The following is a 21,368-nucleotide window of genomic DNA, read 5'->3' on the forward strand; positions in this document are numbered from 1 at the left end:
TGAAGATAACCATTATAAAATCTTTGGTGTACATCTTCCAAAACTTTACTGTGTTTGTGTGTCTGACTGTGTATTCCTACCCCCCACCGTCAAATAATACTATTTCATTACCAGCTATTTTCATTCAGCAATGTAGTATAGTCAATTTTGATATGAATTATTAAGGAGTATTCCTGTTCAGATCATGTTCAGTGACTGACTTTATTGCATCATTTGGCTCCACGACAGTTGTTTAACTAACTAATCCCCTGCTGATAGGTGTTTTCCAGGTTTTCACCACTGTAAACAATGCTCACATCTTAATTGCTGCTCCCATCTTTAACTGTTTCCTTAGACTAAATACCTAGAAATGCAATTGCTGGGTCAAATGGCATGAACATAACTAAGAGTATTGATACATCTTTTGATATGGTGTCTCAGAAAGTTTGTACCAGTTTGTATCCTACCCACCCTACCCCCGTCAGTGTTAAAGAATGTCACCCTCTCCGAGACCCTTGCTAACATTTTGTTTGTTTTACTGAACTGGCAGATGAAAAAAAGTGTTGTGTCATTAGTTAAGTCTGTGTTTCTTTGGCTTACTGGTGATGCTGAACATTTTTCATATATTTATTGACCAATAAATAAGTATTTTTAAGCATCTTCCTCATGCCTGGGATGAACTCTGCTAGCTGAAGGGAGAGACATAAAAATGATCTTTCTTCATAAAATCATAAGAATGATCTCTTTCTTCAAAGAGTTTACAGTTTCAAAAAAAAGAAATGGATACAAAAATAACACAGTATTACAGTGTGCTGCTATGTTATATATAAGCACAGAGGAGGAAGTGGCTAATTCTTCCATAAAATTAAAAATGTTCAGAGGTAGGCACATTTGAGTGGAGACTTGAGGCATAAGGAGGAGAAGGACAGGGAAATGGGGTGTACATTTCCAGAGAACAGCATAGTCAAATGCAGTGATGATGTACAGCACACTCGGGAAGATCTGGTGTGGCTGAAACTGAGGGTGTGTGTTGGAAATTGACAGCGCCTGGGAAGTAAGCCTGGAAAAGTGCATTGGGGCTAACAAAGGATTTGGAACAAATCCTCCAGGCCATAGGTTCTTATCTGGTGCACCAGTCTTGATTGCAGGCTGCCTCTGTTTCAAACAGAAAAGATGAGAAACACCCACCATGTTTGGGGGTCCATGAACCCTGGAAATTATATGTAAAGTTTGGGATATGTGGGGGGTGTGTGTGTGTACTTTTTCTATGGAGGGGTTCCATAGCTTTCTCAAAGGGGAAAAAAATTCAGCACCACTGGTCCAGACACTGGAGAGCCATCCAGAATTTCCAGCAAGAGAGGCATAGGATCAGGCCTGTGAAAGAGATTCCTGTCAACTAGATTGGGGAGGGTGCAAGCAGGAAGGAGAACTGGACGTGAGGTTTTGAATGATAACGTTAATAATAACCACCAATTATTGAGTATTTATTTTGTGGTAGACAAAGTACTAGGTGCTTGGCACCCATTTTATTTCATCTTCAAGTAATACATTTAACAGATGAGAAAACTGAAACCTAGATTTTAAAAATTAATACAGAGCCACCTGGCTACAAATGGGCAGAGTCCACAGTTGACCGACAGGTCTCCATGTGACTTTAAAGCCCCCTCTTTTAATGATGACCCTCTCTGCTTCTCTTATAAAGCTCCGGCATCATTTCTTTTGTACTTCATCTCCTAACGTTCAGTTAATTATTTTAAGCAGCAAAGTGACTCACTTCAGGGCAGAGAACCATATGACTACAGATATCATTTAGAGGACAAAAAAGAGAAAGGCCTCAGTGACTGTTCATTGTTCTTGTTCCACAAAGAATTGGTCATCTGCTGAGATAATAGTATAAATCCAGAGAAATCCCTGACTCTGCACCTTGGTTCCTGTTGTCATTTGTGTCCTCTCATTCCATGGAAGGAAATTCCTGCAGATTTCAACTGGCAAGGGAGTCATTTTAGAGAAAAGGGCACAGTGCTGTTTTCTTCAAGCTTCATAGTCATTAGCACTGCAGGATAGGAGGTCTGCCTGAGTGTATTTGCTCTCGTTTACTGTTGAAACGACATGTGCAAACACTTTTGTCTTTTATGGCAAATATTAAGTACATGATAGGGTAATTTATAAAAGCTCTGACTGTTTTACCTTGGGACCTGATCACTGCCTAAGTGTGCTAATGCCCTATTGTCAAATAAAAAGCAAATGTTAGCCTTAGGTATGTGTACCCTCATATCTAAGGAGGAGGGTTTAACACTTATCACCAGCGGGCATGGAATTCTGAATTGCAAAAGATCACAATTTTTCCATCCTTTGCACAGTCATATGCACATACACATACCAACCTCCTGTATGTGTTGTTCATGGGCTACTGGAATGACTCAGGCATTCTAGCCCCAATTCATAGAAGAAACAGAGGCAGCTGTTGCTGAGATTTTGGTAGAAGGCTTAGGAAAGCTAATTTTTTTCATCTTTGGAACCCTGTATTAGTTTTCTATTGCTACATAAACAATTACTCCAAACTTAGTGGCTTAATACACTACAAATGTATTACCTCAGTTTCCGTGGGTCAGAAGTCCAGACATGACTTGGCTGGATCCTGCCTTTAGGATCTCAGAAGGCTGAGATCGAGATGCTGACTGAGCTGCATTCCCTTCTGGAGGCTTGACTAGGGAAAGATCCACTTCTAGGCCCCCTCAGGTTTGGCAAAGTTTGTTTTCTCTCAGTTGAATAACTGAGGCCCCATTTTCTTGCTAGCTGTCAGCCAGGGACTGCTGTCAGCTGTCAAGCCCCCCACAGTTCCCCACCATGTACCCCTTCCATAGACCCTCACATGCTTAGAATCTCCTCATTAGGAAGAGCCCGATCCTTTCTAAGGGCTCTGTGTTCCGGCGTAAGTCAGGAGCACTGGGGTAATCTCTCCGTCTGCAAAATCCCCTCACAGCAGTGCCTAGACTAGTGTTTGATTTAATAACTAGGAGAAGATAACCGGACACCAGGAGATGGAGTAGGAGTAGCCATCTTAGACTTCTGCGTACTGTAAACCCTTATGAGATGCTTCTCTTCTGGCAAGAGTATTGTATGTTAATGCTTTCTTAGCATCCATCCTTACTGTCTCAGTTTTGTAATATATTTCAGGGACAAATACTATTGAGCCCATAATTGTGTCATGTGGGACATTTCAGCTCTTGGTAAAATGATGACAATAGCTGTCATTTATGGAGACTTAACTGTGTGCCAGACACTATTCTGAGTTTTATATGCATCACCTCATTTAACCATCAACTCTATGCAGAAGGTGCAGTCAGTCTCATGAGCTGCAGGTGGGAAAGCTGAGGCTGGACACGGTTAAGTGACATGCCCAATGTCCAACAGCTGCAATGTGGCAGATCTGGGACTCAAACCACAATGTCTCTTTTCCTTTAGAGCCTTCCTTCCTAACCTATCAGTCGTTGTCTTCCTGTATTGTTATTTTGAAAGGGTTACCAAATGTTCTCCATAGCTATGATTATCATTCATCCATCCCTCCTTTAGTCAAATTTGCCATCTAATAACATAAAATGTCACATAGGCCAAGTCCTCCCTAAAAACAAAGGATACCCCTAAAAGCCAAATACCAAAGAGACATAAGGTGAGAGTGGTTTAGAGCCTAACTTTTGGTAAGGATAGTCCAGTACCTTAGCAGCTGGCATTTTATTTTATTTTTTTATTATTATTTTTTAATATATATATTTATTTGGCTTCACCGGGTCTTAGTTGCAGCACATGGGATCTTCGTTGCCACGTGCGGGATCTTTTTTTTTTTTTTTTTTTTAGTTGCAGCATGCGAGATCTTTAGTTGCCGCATGTGGGATCTTGTAGTTGTGGCATGTGGGATCTTTAGTTGCAGCATATGAACTCTTAGTTGCGGCATGTGGGATCTAGTTCCATGACCAGGGATCGAACCCGGGCCCCCTGCATTGGGAGTGCAGAGTCTTAGCCACTGGACCACCAGGGAAGTCCCAGCAGCTGGCATTTTAATGTGCCTTGTTCTTGGATTCTAGGATGTACTTTGCTGCCTGGTTTTATGCCAAACATTGATTAATAAGCTTCATCAAAAAGAAAACTGACCACTTCAGCCCTGGAGAGCAACTTCAGGTCTTCTTTCCGGAACAGCCAACCCGTGTCAGCAGGAATCAGAATAGAAATGGTACCCATCCGTTGAAAACTAATGTCCCCAGACTTGAAATAGCACTTAGGCTGGTGACACCCTCTCTTTATTGTAGACAGAGGGTTGACCTGTGCTACTGGCTAGACGAGGAAAATAAATGGTTAGAACAGGAAAGCTGACATTGCCAATACCCTCTTTTGAAAGGCATTTGTTTTTTTGATAAAAGAAGGACAAAAATGGCATTGACTTATGTTTTGATTGTAAGCTGAACCTCATAAATGAGTAAAACTGTGTAGAGTGTTCAAAGGCCATATATTTGGGAAGAAGGGCCAACAGAATGAGATGATCCTGCCTAGAACGTTTTTATTATATCTTCTAGCTGCCCCTCCATTTGTCCTAACAGCAGATAGATATGAACTCCAGGCCTGCAATTCCCATAGAAGTTGAAATACCAAATTATACTCCTACTTCTGTGTTCTGATAGAGTGAACTCTTCACCTTCCAAAAGCTGAGTTGGGGGAAGACTTAAGGATGTGACAGTATATGGAACCAACAAGGTAGCTAGAGCAGAGAGTAGCTAGCAGTTCACCACGCCTGTCCTCCTTTACTCTTGGGCCAGAGCAGATGACATTTCCCAGCCTCCTTTGGAGTTAGGTGTGGCTGCGTGACTGAGCTCTGGCCAGTGGAAGTGAGCGGAAGTGATGTGTGCCACTTCCAGGCTTGTGCATAAAACCTTGGCATATGACCCTCCATTCTCTTATTGGCCAGGCAGATGTCAATGTCCACACTGGCTTAGAAGCCATGAATTAATAAACATGTCAGTATCTGTTTAGCTGGGGCCCTTGAATGCCTGAATGGAACAGAAGCCCATCCTCACTCCTGCCACCAACTGGAATGCATGTGAGCCAGAAATAAGCTTCTGTATTATTAAGCCATTGAGTATCAGGAATCTTTCCATTATAGCAGCTGGCATTACTTTATCTAAAATAATAGCCTAAAATGATTACTGTATGTCTTTCAAAGTCAATCAGGACATTAAAATTTAAATTCTAAAAGACTTCTAGAAATGCAAAAGATTACATCAAATGTTGTGATTTTATTGTTCTATAGGAAATGAAACAAATATCTAACATAGCAATTATATTTCAGCATTTTTTTTTCTTTCACTGGCTATATAAACCAGTCTCTGTATTCTCCTTGGAACCAGCTTTATTATCTACTGATTTTTTTCATTAAAGAGAGAAATCTGACAAAATAAAATAAAAGCCTAGAATAAAAACAACTGAAAGTAAGACAGATAGTTCTAAGTAAAGAGAAGGGCTAGTTACTCAAGCATGGGAAATCTATTTCCATGTATTACTTTGATTATGTAGGTCAGACTGAAAATGATATGTCAGAGATTCCTGTTTACTGTAATAAAAACTCCAATGAAATGATGCTATAATGACTCACTTAAAAATATCTATAGGAAGTTGCATTTGCATTTATAGCTCTTTAGAACTCACTTTTGTGTTATTTTCTGTGGTTAATATGTTAGAGGATATTAGTATTTTCACTTTGGGACTGTGTCTTAGTTCAGGCTGCTATAACAAAGTACCACTAGGCTGGATCAGACTGAAGACTGATAACTTCTCACTGTATCCTCACATGACAGAGAGCAGAGCAGAGGAAGTGAGTCTTTCATGACTCTTAACAAGGATACTAATCCTGGTCATGAGGGCTCCACCTCAAGACCTCATCTAACTCTCATTACCTCCCAAAGGCCTCACCTCCTGGTACCATCACATTGAGGATAGGGTTTCAACATTAATTCGGGAGGAACACAAACATTCAGTTCATAACATTCCATCCTGGCCCCTCCACATTGATGTCCTTCTCACATGCAAAATACATGCATTCCATCCCAACAGTCCCAGCAGTCTTAACTTATTCCAGTATCAACTCTAGAGTCTCATCTAAGTATCAATTAGATCAGGTATGAGTGAGACTCAAGGTACGTTTATCCTGAGGTAAAATTCCTCTCTAGCTGTGAACCTGTGAAACCAAACAAGTTATGTGCTTTGGGAGCTGTTTAGATGAAATGGATATATTTTACATATGCGAAGGGCATGAATTTGGGGGGCCTGGGGCAGAATGTCAGGAACTGAATGTTTGTATTCCTCCAAAATTCATATGCTGAAACCCTACCCTCCAATGTGATAGTGTTAGGAGGTGGGGCCTTTGGGAGGTAATTAGGATTAGATGAGGTCACAAGGGTAGAGTCCTCATGATGGGGTTAGTGCCCTACTAAGGGTCAGAAGATAGCTTGCTTCCTCTGCTCTGCTCTCTTCCATGTGAGGATACAAGGAAAAGGCAACAGTCTTCAGTCTGAAAGAGGGCTCTCAGCAGAACTCAACCATGCTGGCACTCTGATCTCAGACTTAGAGCCTCCGGAATTGTGAGAAACAAATTTCTGTAGTTTATAAGCCACCCAGTCAGTCTACGGTACTTTGTTGTAGCAGTCCCAGCTGACTAAGACAGATATTGGTGCTGAGAGTGGGTACTGCTGTAACAGCTGCCTACAAATGTGACAGTGGCTTTGGAACTGGGAAATGGGTCGAGGCTATGAGTTTTGTTTTTTGTTTCTAATTTTTTTTATTAAAGTATAGTTGATTACAGTATCATGTAAGTTTCAGGTATACAGCACAGCGATTCAGTTTTATATATATATATATATATATATATATATATATATATAAATATTTATTCTTTGTCAGGTTCTTTTCCCTTGTACATTATTACATAATGTTGAGTATAGTTCCCTGTGCTATACAGTAGGTCCTTGTTAGTTATTTTTAAAAAATTTTTATTGGAATATGGTTGATTTACAATGTTGTGTTAGTTTCTGCTATACAGCAAAGTGAATCAGTTACACACATAAGAGTTTTGAAGTGCATGCCAGAGAACCTTACATTGCTGTGACTGGGCTATCACAGACTGTTTTTGAAAAGTGGGTAAATTAAGATGCAAAGAAGTTATTTCTTTGACCCTCAACATGAGCAAAATACAGTGACATTCAATCTTGTAGTTTCTCTTGCCAGTAATAATTGATCTATAGTCCCCAAAATTGAATTTATGGGGATTATTATCTTTTTGTTACTAATATTTTAAGATAAAACTACATACAAATACAGGTTAATGTTCTGGAAAGACAGACTTTGCTTACTGTCTTCTTAATATTTTAGTACTCCACTAGGGCTAATTTACTGTGAGTAGAAAAGTTAGAGAGAAATTTTGGAAAAACAATTTGAGTCATACAAGCATCAACATTTCTTTTGGCAAGTGTCCTCTGAATAGAGAAAATTCTCATACAAATATCTTATCTCAGCCCTAGTTTAACTAGTGTGGTATTTAATGTTTGTTTTCTTTTATATCTGTGTCTCTAGAGATGGCCCATATTAAAAGGTTATGAATAATAACAGGCATCTGGACTTAAGAGTTAAACCTATAATTTCCATTAATACCAAAATTAAAATAAAATTTCCACATCATCATTCATCTACATCCTCTTTATAAACAACTTATAATCTTGAGAACTGTTCTTCTGTGCTTTGCTTAATTTATTTGAATTTTAAAATGCAATGTATTTATTAGTTCCCATTCAGACTTTCAAACCAGGAGGAAATATAATTAGCACTGTGGTCTGTGGAACAGAATTTTCCTCAGTTGTTAATTGGGAAATTGGCATTTGAGTTTAAATCTTAGATTCTCCTTATTTAAGTGCCTGTGAGCCTGTCCCCAAGAGAGTGACCGTGCAGGGCCCACTGAACAAATCCAGTCTCTGAATCTGCTTTGGGGCCAGACCTGGATTTTGGTGACATTCCAAAGCACTGCCATCCTGTGAGATACTACCTGGCTGAAATTTCTAACTCTTGCCTGCAAATTGCAACATACATTCTTCTTATTTACAACCATCATCAAGCAGAGCAACTCTATTCCAAACCCAATCTGTGCTTGTCAGGAAGTTTCTGATCCGCAGCTTTACATTGTACCTGAGCCCTCATAGACCTACATGTGTTTGTACATTTGCTAGGAGAAATACACCATAGGAACTAAATAGAGGCCGGATAATTCCGGACTGGAGTGCCCTCTCAAATCCAGCCCATAGAGTATATTTTACATTTGTTTTTAAGTCGTTGTTTTCTTCTCTGTGCTTTTCTTCAGAGGGCTTATTCTGAGCTTCCCTGCTCAGAAGAGTACGGGGAGCCAAGAAAGATTCACAAGGGAGTGATGAGACTCCTCCTCAGTGAAGTGGAGAGTTTGGCTTTGCCTCTCCATTATTATCCTGGAAGTTTCGAAATGATCTCTATACCAGTTCTTTTTTCAGCCTTTTCCCAGTGCATTGTTAGTCATCACTAAATATTTTCTATGAATATCTATCCATATAAATATTTCTGAGTAATTTCTTCCTCAAAACAGGACTGTTAGAAATGATTTAAATGATACAGCAATCAAAATAGGGATATGGTGCTTTGTGTTCATTTTGAGATAATTGTTTATATATAAAATTAGAGTAGAATAAATTTGAATTTTATCAAGCAATAGTATAATACAGTTAGGGGGACTTCCCTGGTGGCGCAGTGGTTAAGAATCCGTCTGCCAATGCAGGGGACACAGGTTCAAGCCCTGGTCCGGGAAGATCCCACATGCTGTGGAGCAACTAAGCCCGTGCGCCACAGCTACTGAGCCTGTGCTCTGGAGCCCGTGAGCCACAACTAGTGAGCCCACATGCTGCAACTACTGAAGCCTGGGCTCCTACAGCCCACGCTCTGCAACAAGAGAAGCCACTGCAATGGGAAGCCCGCATACCGCAACAAAGAGTAGCCCCCGCTCACCGCCAACTAGAGAAAGCCCGCACGCTGCAACGAAGACCCAATGCAGCCAATTAATTAACTAACTAACTAATATATATATATATATATATATATATATGTAGTTAGGGATCACACTACCTGAAAATTATGCTCAATTTCACATTTAGACAGAAAAGAAAATGTGTCTGGAAATTTGTCGTACAGTCAAAGAATTTCAATATCTTCTGCTCTGGAAATGCACCTTGTTCTTTAGATTTCCCTGAGGCACTTTCACCCCAACCTCCTTCTGACTTGCATTTTTGTTGTTTACACGGTGGTCTCTCTGAATGTCATTACTGTCAGCTTCTTGGGGGCAGGAATGGTGCTTTGGACATTTTTGTGTCTCCCACAACACCTGGACCTTAGAACCACTGAACGTGTATTTGCTATATGTATTGAAAAATCCTAAGAACAATTTGCTTATAAAATTTACAGTTGACTAGGAAGGATAGGAAAAGTAGCTAATAAGTCGAATGTCATAATCAGAATTTTTAAAAATCTCAAAAGGCTGAAAAATGTATAAAAAGAAAAGTAAATAATAAAACCTGAATTCAAAAACACACAAAAAACACTGAAATTAATAACATAATAAATGTGTTTAACAGTGAATTACACACAGCTGAAGAAAGAATAATGAACTGGAAGATAGCTCAGAGGAAGTCATCCAAAATGAAGCACAGGCAGAGAAAGAATGGAAAATGCAGATGAAGGCTGAGACAGAGAGGACACACTAGGAAAGTCATACCCATGTGTAATGGAGTAATACAAGGAAAGGAGAAGGAATGAGGCAGAAACAATATCTAAAAACATAATGGCTGAGAATTTTTCAGAAATAAACATATCAAACCACAGATTCTGGAAGTGTAGCAAATTCCAAGCAGGATATACAAATAAACCCATAACTAGAGACATTGTAGTGAACCTGAACTATAATCAATCAAATACAAGGATAAAAATCTTAGAAGCAGCCTGGGAAAGTAGATTACCACCAAAGAAACAGAATTATATTTTTAAATTAAATAAGATGCTTATAGCATGAGTCATTTTTTATTATTTGACACTTTAACCAAATTTTCAACTTACTTTGGAGCCATATGGGGTTTTCTTCTAAAGCTGGGTGTAGAATTTGAAGGGCTGTTGAACAAAAGAGGGAGATTTGATTTATTCTATTTAGCTCCAAGGGAGTGGACCAAATGCCAGTGTTTGGAAGATCAAAAACAAACAAACATATCTCTAATATAAGGAAGACATATCAAATAGTTTGAGTTATTAAAACCAGGGATAAGTTACCTTAGATGATAAGTAAGATCTCTAACATCAAAGGATTTGATTAAAAGGCAGATATATGAATTCATTTAACAAATATTTATTAAGCATCTCCTATGTACCAGGCATAGTTATAGATCCTAGGGATGTATCAGTGAACAACAATAACAAAAAAGACAAAAATCCCTTCTTTGGAGAGCTTATATGGTAGTGCAAAGAGACAGAAGCATGATAAATCAATCATGCACAATGTTAGAAGATGGTGAATGCTCAGGGGAAAACATAGAGCAGGGTAAAGGGGATCAGGAATACTGGGGGGAAGGCTTGCAACTTAAAATGTGATGGTCAGAGTAGGCTTCATTGAGAGGTATTGTTTCGTCAAAGACCTTAGGGAGGAAAGAGAGTGAGCTATGAGGATCTAAGCAGTTAAAGGGAACAGGTTGGTGGGAGTCACTTCCAACTCTATAATTTAGTCCTATCACACATTTCAAAATAAGTTTGGAATTTTAACAAATGAAATTCTATTGATTATGATGAAATAATAGGAACGAAGATGACTTCCTATATTGTGTTTATTAATGAAAGCTGTTCATCCCTACTATAACATCATGGAAACTCTGCATTGGAAAAACATTTCTTTTAAAACTTCCAAATTCCAGGAAGGATGTTGTACCTTCTGTTGGTATCTCAGAATTTGGAGATTAGAGCAGATAATTAGTATAAGCTTGTTAGAGAACTGGGCTGTCGTCTTAAGAAAGAGATGTAAAGAATCTTCACAGCGCATTCAAAAGTAGAATTGTAGGTTTGCTCTTCAGAATCATATTGCTTTTTGAAGAAAAAAAAAGAAAAGCCAACAAACACCCAGCTGCTTTGATTCAAAAAAATAATGTTTGTCTCTGATGTTGAGTTCTGCAGTGCCAGGCATTTGAAATACAGAGGGCTTTGACATGTGCAGAATGAAAAGCCAAGAATATCTTCACTGTTAACTTGCAGTCTTGTGTTACAGGCACACAAAAAGTCCCTCTGGACGGTTGAACCCAAGGAAGGCACAGTTCCCCCAGAAAGTGATGTTGAACTGACACTGACTGCCAACCTGAACGACATACTGACATTCAAAGACACAGTCATTTTGGACTTTGAAAATAGCAACACATACCGGATACCTGTCCAGGCTTCAGGAATTGGCTCCACCATTGTTTCAGATAAGCCCTTTGCACCAGAACTCAATTTGGGAGCACATTTTAGGTAAGGAAATATCATGGACCAAGTTTTATGCATATCACTTATATTCTATAAGCTGAGCATCACTCCTACTTTGGAAAATTATTTTTAAGTAAACAGAGCTAGCCTCGTCAGCCCCCTCCCTTCCCTATCTTCACTTTTCCCCCTCCAGATGGGTTCATCAGCCACAAGAAGACATTTCCTAGTCATAGTTTGGTTACATTCTCCAAGCTGTGTCCCTCTACACTAGAGAAGAGATGGTTCACAGGAAGTATATTCTTCTCTGAAACTTACAGTGGCTTCTCTGTGACAAATTCAGAATCTTGAACATGATTTCTCTTCTTTGATTCCAATATATTGTTAATTCCTCTCCATGAATGTAGAAAATACAAATGGACCTTAGTGATAACCTAAGTAGAGTATAACTAGGAAGGTAAAAATATATTGCAGGGACTTCCCTGCTGGTTCAGCGGTTAAGATTCCGTGCTCCCAATGCAGGGGGCCGCGGTTCGATCCCTGGTCAGGAAACTAGATCCCGCATGCATGCCGCAACTAAGAGCCCATGTGCCACAACTAAAGATCCCGTATGTGGCAATGAAGATCCCACGTGCTGCAACTAAAGACCCGGCGCAGCCAAATAAATAAATATTTTTTAAAAATTTTATATTTATATATATATATATATATATATATCTCAAATGTATCTTACCAGGTATTGCAAAGCCAGTAATTTTTTTTTTTCGTATATGTTCTCTGCTTGCCTCCCCACCGTAGCACCAGCAACTGAGGTGGTTGTAGTTGGCTCCACCTGATCACTCAGGAAAAGCTAGAGAGTCTAAATATTTAAATAACAGGTGGTACAGTGTAGACATCTCTGAGCAGAACGATCTAAATGTGACTCTAAAAATGTATGGGGTTAGAATACTAACCATGGAGGACATGTGTGAGGGTTTGTTTATGGTTCCTCAGAAGAGTCATGCATTGTCACTAGTTGACGCTCAGGAGCCAGCTGAATTGGTGCCTGTTTGTTTCAGTGCTGTGAACAGATCTCAAGGGGATGCTCCTGCCTTTTGGCCTAAGGCCCTGAAACCAAGATGGACACAGTGTGTTTAGAGATGTACCTGACAAAATACTGTTAGGAACCCTCCCCCCAAACCCATCCATACCTCCTTTCCTCTGCTTCATCTACAAAATATGGCACTTAATTGAAAATACCATAAACCAATAGGAGTTAAGTAATAGGCAAGTGAGATCGTTAATTGCATATGTTTTCAGAGAGGCATCCAATTACAGTTTTTGTGTCAACTAGATACGAAAAATGCTCCTCTCTTCCTATCCATTGACCATATGATAGGGCATTTTGTCATTGCATACTATTCCTGTTTCCAAATTTATTTGTTAAGTGCATTCAAATATAATTATAAAAAACAATATACTGCAAACCAGACTTAATTACATGTTCTCCTTAATCTACAAATAGTGTCAAATGGCCCCAAAGGATATTCTGACACTTGCCTAGAATTGGAGGGATAGCTGATAGTTTTCAACAAATATAGAAGAAACCTGTATCTTTTAGCTGCCAATTTCTGCTCTGCCTAAACGCTGTTGTTCTTCTTTTTGACATAAAATCTTGATGCCAGGAATCTCCAGAAGAATCATCAAAAGCAGGGGTGGGAAAACTGCAGCCCATTGCCTGTTTCTATAAACAAACTGTTATTGGAAGACAGCCACGCCCATTCATGTACATATATTGTCTACAGCTTCTTTCACACTACAGTGGAGAGTTGAGTAGTTGTGATGGACTACGTGTCCCAAAAGGTCTAAAATATTTATTATTCAGTCCTTTACAGGAAAAGTTTGCCAATTTTGGGGGCACAGGGATCTAAAGAAATACCCGTATGCCACCTCTTCTGATGGCATATTTTTGGACAACTCCTTTAAATTTTCAGAGCTTCTGTTTCTTCATCAATAAAATTAATCAATATGCTTAGTATTACTGGGGTGCTATGATGACTGAAGGATACACTGTGAATAAGTGACAGAGACCCTGCCTAGTTTATAAAATAGTATATGTTATTTATTATTTTCCCCAAAACCTACATTTAGCCCTGAAGTCAAACTACAAAGTGAAGACTCCAATGAGCATGCCCCATTGGACATATATTTAGCTAATAATGGTTATACCTGACAACTGGCAAACACTCCTTATTATTTAGCAAGCTTCAACTTGCTTATTAGACATGGTGTCTTTCCAAAGGAGGGACAGATGGGATGAAAACTCAAAGCCCCCAAAAATAAAAAATAAATCTTAAAAGTCCTGAGATGAGTTTTTTCCCTGAAGAGAATATTTTAAAGTAAGCTTATAAATCAGTTTAAAAAAAAAAAAAAACTCAAACAAAAACACATTTGAACCACCTCCAAGATCTTAGAAATTTCAGTGTCTAGCAAAGAGACAGACAATAAAGAGGTCTTTAGTAAATATTTGCAGAATAGATGAATGAATGCATGCATGCATGCATGCGTAGTAGCATCTTTAAAGCACATTAGTCTGAGATAAATGACCGATCCAGGTGGTGTTCTGATGCATTATAGTCCCCTTGACCTTTGGTAAGGTTTAGAGGATATGTGTTGTTTCTCTTTAAAGTTCCCCTCAAATGGAGTCCATCACAAGACATTTAACTAGTTACTAGAAATTTACTCAACACAATTTGAAATATACTTCTCCTTCAGTAGCTGTTTTGCTTTCACTTCTCAGTACCATTTCTCGTAAATTGAAGTGATTTTCACATGAACTGTATCTGTGTGTTATGTGGCAGCTTAACCTGCTGAGAAAGACTGGGGATGGGTGGGCCACTTCCCCACGGCCCCTTTCCTGGTGATGACAACTCAGGGACCAAACTCAAGTCACTGACTCAAGTCTAATGACCCAACGAGTAGATGTTACCTTGTCCTAGTAGTTCCTAGCAGTATCACCATTTAGCCTTCCTACATTAAAAAAAAAAAAAAAAATGTCTATTTTGTTGCTCACTTTTTAAATACTTCCGGAGGAGTAAATCCCAAGGCTGTAGAGCTGAACGGAACAACTCAAAGCTGAATCCTCTCAATCCTTGCCTCCTCTTTTCCAGCCTGGACACCTGTTATTACCGCTTCAAGTTGACCAACAAGGGACGTCGGGTCCAACAGTTGTTCTGGATGAATGAAGATTTCTGTCCTCAAGAAAAGCTGGGTAAGAAGAGACTGGCTAAGAAGAGGAGTGCTAAGAGCCACTGCCAATCCCAGTGCTCCCGGGCACCCAGGGATCCTCAAAGCCCCGTGTTTCAACTCCACCCCATCAGGATGGAGCTGTACCCAGGCCAGACGATTGACGCGATACTTGAAGGCTATTCTGCCACTCCCAGGGTAAGAGGACACACATTTAGAAGCTATTATTCTCCTAAATAAATCTTTGCTCTATTTCTTAGGAGAGTCCCTTGACATTTATCTGAAGAAAGGCTGTGGTTTCTCAAGGATTGCATACAGCACTGAGTTACCATGGCAGCACCCACTGCATTCAGGGTTCAGCTCTGCTGAGTTTTCTGTTTGTTTCTACAGCTACCATGAACCCAGTCTTAAAATACTGTTTAAAGCAGGTTCTCATCCCCAGAGTCAACAGAGCCAGTAAGTCTCTGGTAGAGGGACATCCACTGTCCAGCCAAAGCTAAGCCTCTGATTAATACTTAGCAGTATTCACTTAATATTTATTTTTAAGAAAATGTTTTTCTTAAAATTTCTCGGCTGCCTCTCCTATCCAGGTATTGGGATATCCTTAGTTCCTTCCCTCTCAGCTTGACTCAACAGCATCACATTTATAATCATCATCTTTTTATGTATCAATGAAAGAGCTGCATTTATCTTCAGCAACTCTGATGTTCTGCTCTTATTCACATTATCACCATTCTGCTTAAGACATTTAGTCAGATCCAACCATGTGTCTGTTTATTCCTATTCCCTCATGGAGGCTGGAAACCATTAACAACCTAAAAGAAAGACTTCTGAAATCACTTACAAGCCTCTTCACAAAGTCAGACTTTGTGAATGAGGAATGATGGTTACCTGAGCTCCTGCTGGTGTCACCAAATTAGGATGTGATGCTGAACTTTCTCCTCATGAAAATAGGAAACAGCAAGAAATTGCCTCCCAGCAGACTGAGACGGGAAAGCTGGTTCCCTGCTTAGTTCCTCGAGGGTCACGGATGGCACTTTGCTTCACTTACGTTGTTTCTTCACAGAACATTTTCAGGAAAAACACATCCTTAGTTTAAAAAAGAAGGTTATTTCCCATTATGGAGTGTATAATATGTTTTTTCTCTCTGTTACTGAGGGGTTCAGCCAACTTTCACTGAGTATGTACCACATGACACACACCGTGCTAGGCACCAAGGATGCAAAGATGAATAGAATGCAGACCCTCATCTCAAGACACTGACAGTCTGTTGCAGGCATGTTTACAGTGTTGTTCTCAACAGTTGACTGTATTTTAAAGGCATTAAATCTGAGCTGCTGGGGTTCTAAATTCAGTTGCAGCTTTACTAAAATCTCCCCTGTATTCCAAGTTCTGCTACATAATTGAGAAGACTTGAATTCATTAACATCTGACACCTGAGCAATCTTCAATAAAGGCTATTCATGTTATAAATTCACTTTGAGTCCTTTCTACTCTATAAAAATCTAAGGCTCTTAGGTCCAAAGAAGTGTTAATTACCGTACACGATTTTTAAATATTCAAATGTGAAAGGCGAAATTTTTCCAGCCAGCTTCCAACTACCTTGATAAGAAATTGTGTGTAACTACCATTGAATATTTTTGTTCAACTGTAGTTGAGTTACAATGTCGTGTTAGTTTCAGGTGTACAGCACAGTGATAGCCCATGAAGGATTTTTATCTGCATCTTCCATCACTGTCTTGTGTATCCAGTCCCTAACAGCCCTGATAAATCTTCCATAAGTACACTGGATGAGCTGAATGTAAATTGATTGTGTCCTCAGGGACAGTCAGCAGTAGACACAGGACCCATCCTGGACACATCTAACCAATCAGACTTTGTGTGACAGAGACCCATCCCTGACATGCACTGCTCAGAAAAATGTGTTCCTCCCTGGTGTCCCCAGGCAGATAGTTGAGAATCATTTTGCTGATTGTTGAGAATTAGGTCTTCCAAGCTATAGAGGTTCCACAAACGCTGGTATATCTTGTCTGCAGATAGTCAAAGAAAAGCTGGTGTGCCACACCATCATCGGGACACAAAAGGGGAAGAGCCTGGTGATGACGGTGAACATCATCTGTGAGTTCGTGGCACCGTTCATCCAGCTCTCCACCAAGCAGCTCGTATACCGACTGGAGAAGGTCAGTGGGGCTGTGCTGGGGAGGGCCGGGTGCTCCAGCTAGGGGTGCGCATGTTCACGCTTTCATTTCGGAAGCTAAATTAATGGGAATCCTGTTACACCCACACCCAGCCAATGTTTTTTAAGCTTCAGAGGCCAATACACATTCAACTAAAAATTCTGAATCTAAACCTACATTCTTTTGAAAAGTGAATTGCCATAGAAATTCTACTTCCATCATCCCTGATGTATAAGACCAAAGTGAAGGGGTATTCCAGTGCACTGAAAATGCATTTCAGTCCATCATTTTACTCTAACTAGGTAAAATAAACATCACAGTATAGAAATGGTTGGAGAAGAATTATTGATAATTACAGTAACCAGTAAGAATAGCTGCCACTATTGATTGGTACGTGCTGGGCATTGAGCCATGTTCATTACATACATTTTCCCATTTGTCCCTCACAGCAATCTCTGCAGGAGCTTCTCTTTCCCATGATACACAGGAGGAAACTGAGACACAAGTTAAGCTATTTTGTAGATCACCTAACACTGCTTGGGAATAAACAACTTAAACTATTTGATTCACATTCTTTGATGTATATGCCCATAACTGTCTATAACTTTAAGTGCCGTTAAGGGTGAGTGGTAAGTGGGGGAGGCCCAGAACAGGGGAGAGATGGGGATGACTGCTGCTCAGGGCAGTGGGCTGGGTGGTGAAGAGGAGGGGAAATATCACAGCAGGACTTGACCTACTCCTAGGCAGGTTTCCAGCAGAGAATTATTTACTGTTCAGGACAGGTATGTGTGGAACATTTCCTCTAGGTCAAGGGCTGTGTGGGTGCTAAAAATCTGACATAGTCACAACTAAGAGACTGGTTGAGATTACAAACTGTCAACAAACTATTAAAATTTAATTGTTTAAATTATAATTCTAAACAGCGCTATGAAGAAGAGGTATAAGTTGCAGTGAGAGTATGTATCAGGAGACGTGACCTTATTTGTACATGAGGTCATAGATGGCTTCCTTGAGCAAATGCCTCAAGTTGGGACTGGGAGGACAAATAGAAGTCGGTCTGGTGACAAGTGGGGGAGAGAGAGGTAGGGAACAGCATATGCCAAGGGCCTGAGTCACGAGAGAGCTTGGTCAGCATAAAACCTGAAGGGCCACCTCAGACAGAGATTATGCCAAGAATGACAATGAAGTCCATCTAGAGAAGTGGGCAGGGGCCAGGTGTGTGTGGCATGACTGGGACACATGTTGTGAACTTCGGGTTTTGTTTTGGGTGACCATTGGAGGGCTTCAGGGAAGGGAGTGACATGGTCAGATGTATTCATTGAAACAGTCACGCTGGCTGCGGAGTGGAGTATTTATCAACACCTACCATGTGCCAGGCACTGTGTCGGGTCGTAGAGATACAACAGTGAGAATATTCCCTCCGTGATGAACTTCACAACCAACTGGGAAGACCAAGCATTAAGGAAGATCCCGTGGTGTGATCTGTGCTGTCACACGAAAGGACTGGGTGTGGCAGTGCCTAACCGGTCATGGGAGAACAAACCAGGGTTCCTTCTGTTAACGGAGGCTAGCAAGAGAATGTTCAAGACCATTTGTTCTGGTGCATTCTATATATATTGTTCATATTAAATAAATATCTGTCGAACACCCACCATGGATAAGGTGCTCTGCCAGAAGATGAATAAGGGAACTTATAGGCTAGTACAGGAGGTGAGATGTACAAGTTCAATTCAAATCAACAAATAATTTTTGAGCACCTGCAGTGTATTAGGCAGTAAAGACACAGCAAAAACCCTAACCTAACAAACTGGTGGGGAATGTAGACACTGAAGAAGTAGGATAAAGGTTTCAGTTACAGGATGCTAAACTAACTGTGACAATCTCCATGAGACATATAAAAAGAAAATACTACCAGAATTCCTTCTACAGTTGTTAAGCTTTCATTGCTGTTTTAAATTCTTCCTTTTTCAAGTAATCAGGAAAGATATTTACTGGCAACAGCTGTGCCAAAGTTGGTTGCATCATATTCTCTCTAAATGTAGCCATTCAGAGAACATTCAGTGAAGATTTATTGAATAGCTATTCTGTGCAAGACATTACAGTATATGATAAATATGCAGCTTAGTTTCCTATTAGATTTTTTTTCCAAAGTACATAAACACTCATAAAAATGTGTGGGTAGTGTTCCTTTTCCTCTGTTTATATCCTTTTTTTTTTTTTTAAAAAAAAGCATATTCTTGTTTAAATGTCTACTGTTTGAATTTATCACTAGAATAAAATAGCAAATATTTTGAATATGACAGTGACTTGTTGAATTTAAAAAATGAATTCAGTCATTACGCCCTATTTGTTTTTGTCCTTCTCTCCTTCCTCCCAAATATCACAAGTTTGAAATCTGTCCTACTACTGTATTCTTCATTGTTCATTTCCTGCTCACATTTCACTCCATATCAGGGACAATGAAGAAATGCGACTTCATTACCCAGGGTGTGCAGGAGACCTGTCTTGGTACACCCAATTATCCATTCTGTCTCCTTGTTTTTGGCTCAGGGCAGTGTATCTGATTTAGTACCTTAGACTTTAATGATACAAAGCCTGCCTATGGGAAGAATTTTTCTATAACCATTTCCTCAGATTTGATCTGCTCTATAACTATTGTACCGTTCAGAAGCCACGGTACTATTGTACCGTTCAGAAGAGATAAAACCACATCTCTGTGGAATTGAAAAGGTCAATTGAAACTAGCAGTCAGTTTGCTTCATGAAGTCCAGAAGCAAATCCTGTCTCCTGATATTTGGCGAGACAAGCCAGAGAGAAAGGGTCATTTTAAAATAGAACGGGTTCTCTGTCCATCGGCTCTTTCTCATCACTAACCTCTAAATGGCCTCTTGCCAAAACCAACCGAGTGTGGCTTCTTCACTTCAAAGCTACCTGCAGTGACACAGCAGCCTGGGGGGAAGGTCGAAAGTGCTGCTTCATCCCTCTCCAAACGGTAGTATGAAATCTGCAAGTGCAAGGTGAACCCAGTACCTATATTACCATGTTAGAGGGAAGGGAACAGTGGCAGCTTCTCGTGTTAAGTGCCAGACCGAACCTCCGAAAGAACTTTGGGAGTGCACAAGGGGCTAATGAGGTACAACCGAGGCAGGTGGCTCAAGCCAACTTTATGGACTGAATGTCTGTGTCCCCCCAAAATTCATACACCAAAGCCCTAATTCCGTATATGATCATGTTGTAAGTGGGGGCTTTGGGAAGGGATAGGGTCGTGGAGGTGGAGCCCTCATGAATGGGATTAGTGCCCTTATAAGAAAAGACAAGAGAGGTGATCTTTCTCTCAGGCATGTGAGGACACAGTGAGAAGACAGCTATCTACAAACCAAGAAGTGGGCTCTCACCAGACACTGGATGTGCTGGCACCTTGATCTTGGACTCCCCAGCCTCCAGAACTATGAGACGTCAATGGCTGTTGTTTAAACCACTCAGTCTGTGATATTTGTTATAGCAGCCTGAACTGACTAAGACACCATGGACACTGGTCACTCAAGCTCACTCAGAGCCAGTGGCTCCAGGAACCACAGTGGAAGAAAGACTATGCTGGACAAAGAAGCAGAGGCAGAGCAAAGCATGGAATCAGGAGGACTTAACTGAAATTGGAACAGGGAGAAAAGCAAATCAAAACAAATAGGTCTGGGAAAAATAGGCTAGAGTTGTTGGAAGGGCCAGGGAATGGGAGGGAGATTCTTTTTGGAGGCCAGAGACTGAGGTTTCCAGTCACTTCCTAGTGATATTAAAGGACCCCCTTTCCAAGGCACACAATGAACAATGTGGATCCCAATGTCAGAGTGAGAAAAATCCAGTCTGACCGGAAACTTCCAGCTTAAGATCCATTTATGATGTTTTCTACAGCTGAAAAATGAAATTTGATCTAACAGAGTGAACCATGCTTCTAAATCAACTCTCCCAGTGTTATCAAGAAAATTTTCAGGAAATAGTTATGAGCGTTTGTCAATATAGCAAGATAAATATATTTGCAAATTGGGTATTTTAAGCATGAAAAGAATATTGTGTAAGGAAAAAATGTTTTATTCACTGTAATGATACATGGGTTCTTCCATAACATATCATTCATTTATTAAACTTTGTTTTATGATGCTGTGGAAACTTCTGTAGTAACAGTTCTACCCAGAGGCATGGCTTATATAGGTTTTTTTAAACCAGGCAACAAGAAAGTAAGAAAATCTAATCTGTTTTCTGGCTTAAGTAGGATCTCTTCTAGTGAAATGGCTACATAGATACATAGAAAATATCTATACATATATCTACATCTATATTAATCCCTCGTAGAGATTTAGATAAATCATTTGGAATGTATGGTAGACTACTGAGAAGTGAACCTATATAATATATAGATATAAATTATCTATATCTTGATAGATAGATGAC

At 39.9% G+C, this 21,368-nt stretch overlaps 1 protein-coding gene across 1 annotated transcript in view; it reads left to right on the plus strand.

Annotated features, from left to right (window-relative positions):
* The window catches only part of HYDIN (HYDIN axonemal central pair apparatus protein), a 433,808-nt gene that overhangs the window by 233,676 nt on the left and 178,764 nt on the right, over positions 1-21,368 (plus strand). Inside the window, exons 20-22 of the mRNA XM_067720656.1 lie at positions 11,333-11,571; positions 14,673-14,946; positions 16,785-16,928. Of these exons, the coding sequence (XP_067576757.1) occupies positions 11,333-11,571; positions 14,673-14,946; positions 16,785-16,928 (657 nt within the window). The remainder of the gene's footprint in view (positions 1-11,332; positions 11,572-14,672; positions 14,947-16,784; positions 16,929-21,368) is intronic.

Source organism: Pseudorca crassidens, chromosome 20 (genome assembly GCF_039906515.1).
Source record: "Pseudorca crassidens isolate mPseCra1 chromosome 20, mPseCra1.hap1, whole genome shotgun sequence".
Taxonomy (NCBI): Eukaryota; Metazoa; Chordata; class Mammalia; order Artiodactyla; family Delphinidae; genus Pseudorca; species Pseudorca crassidens.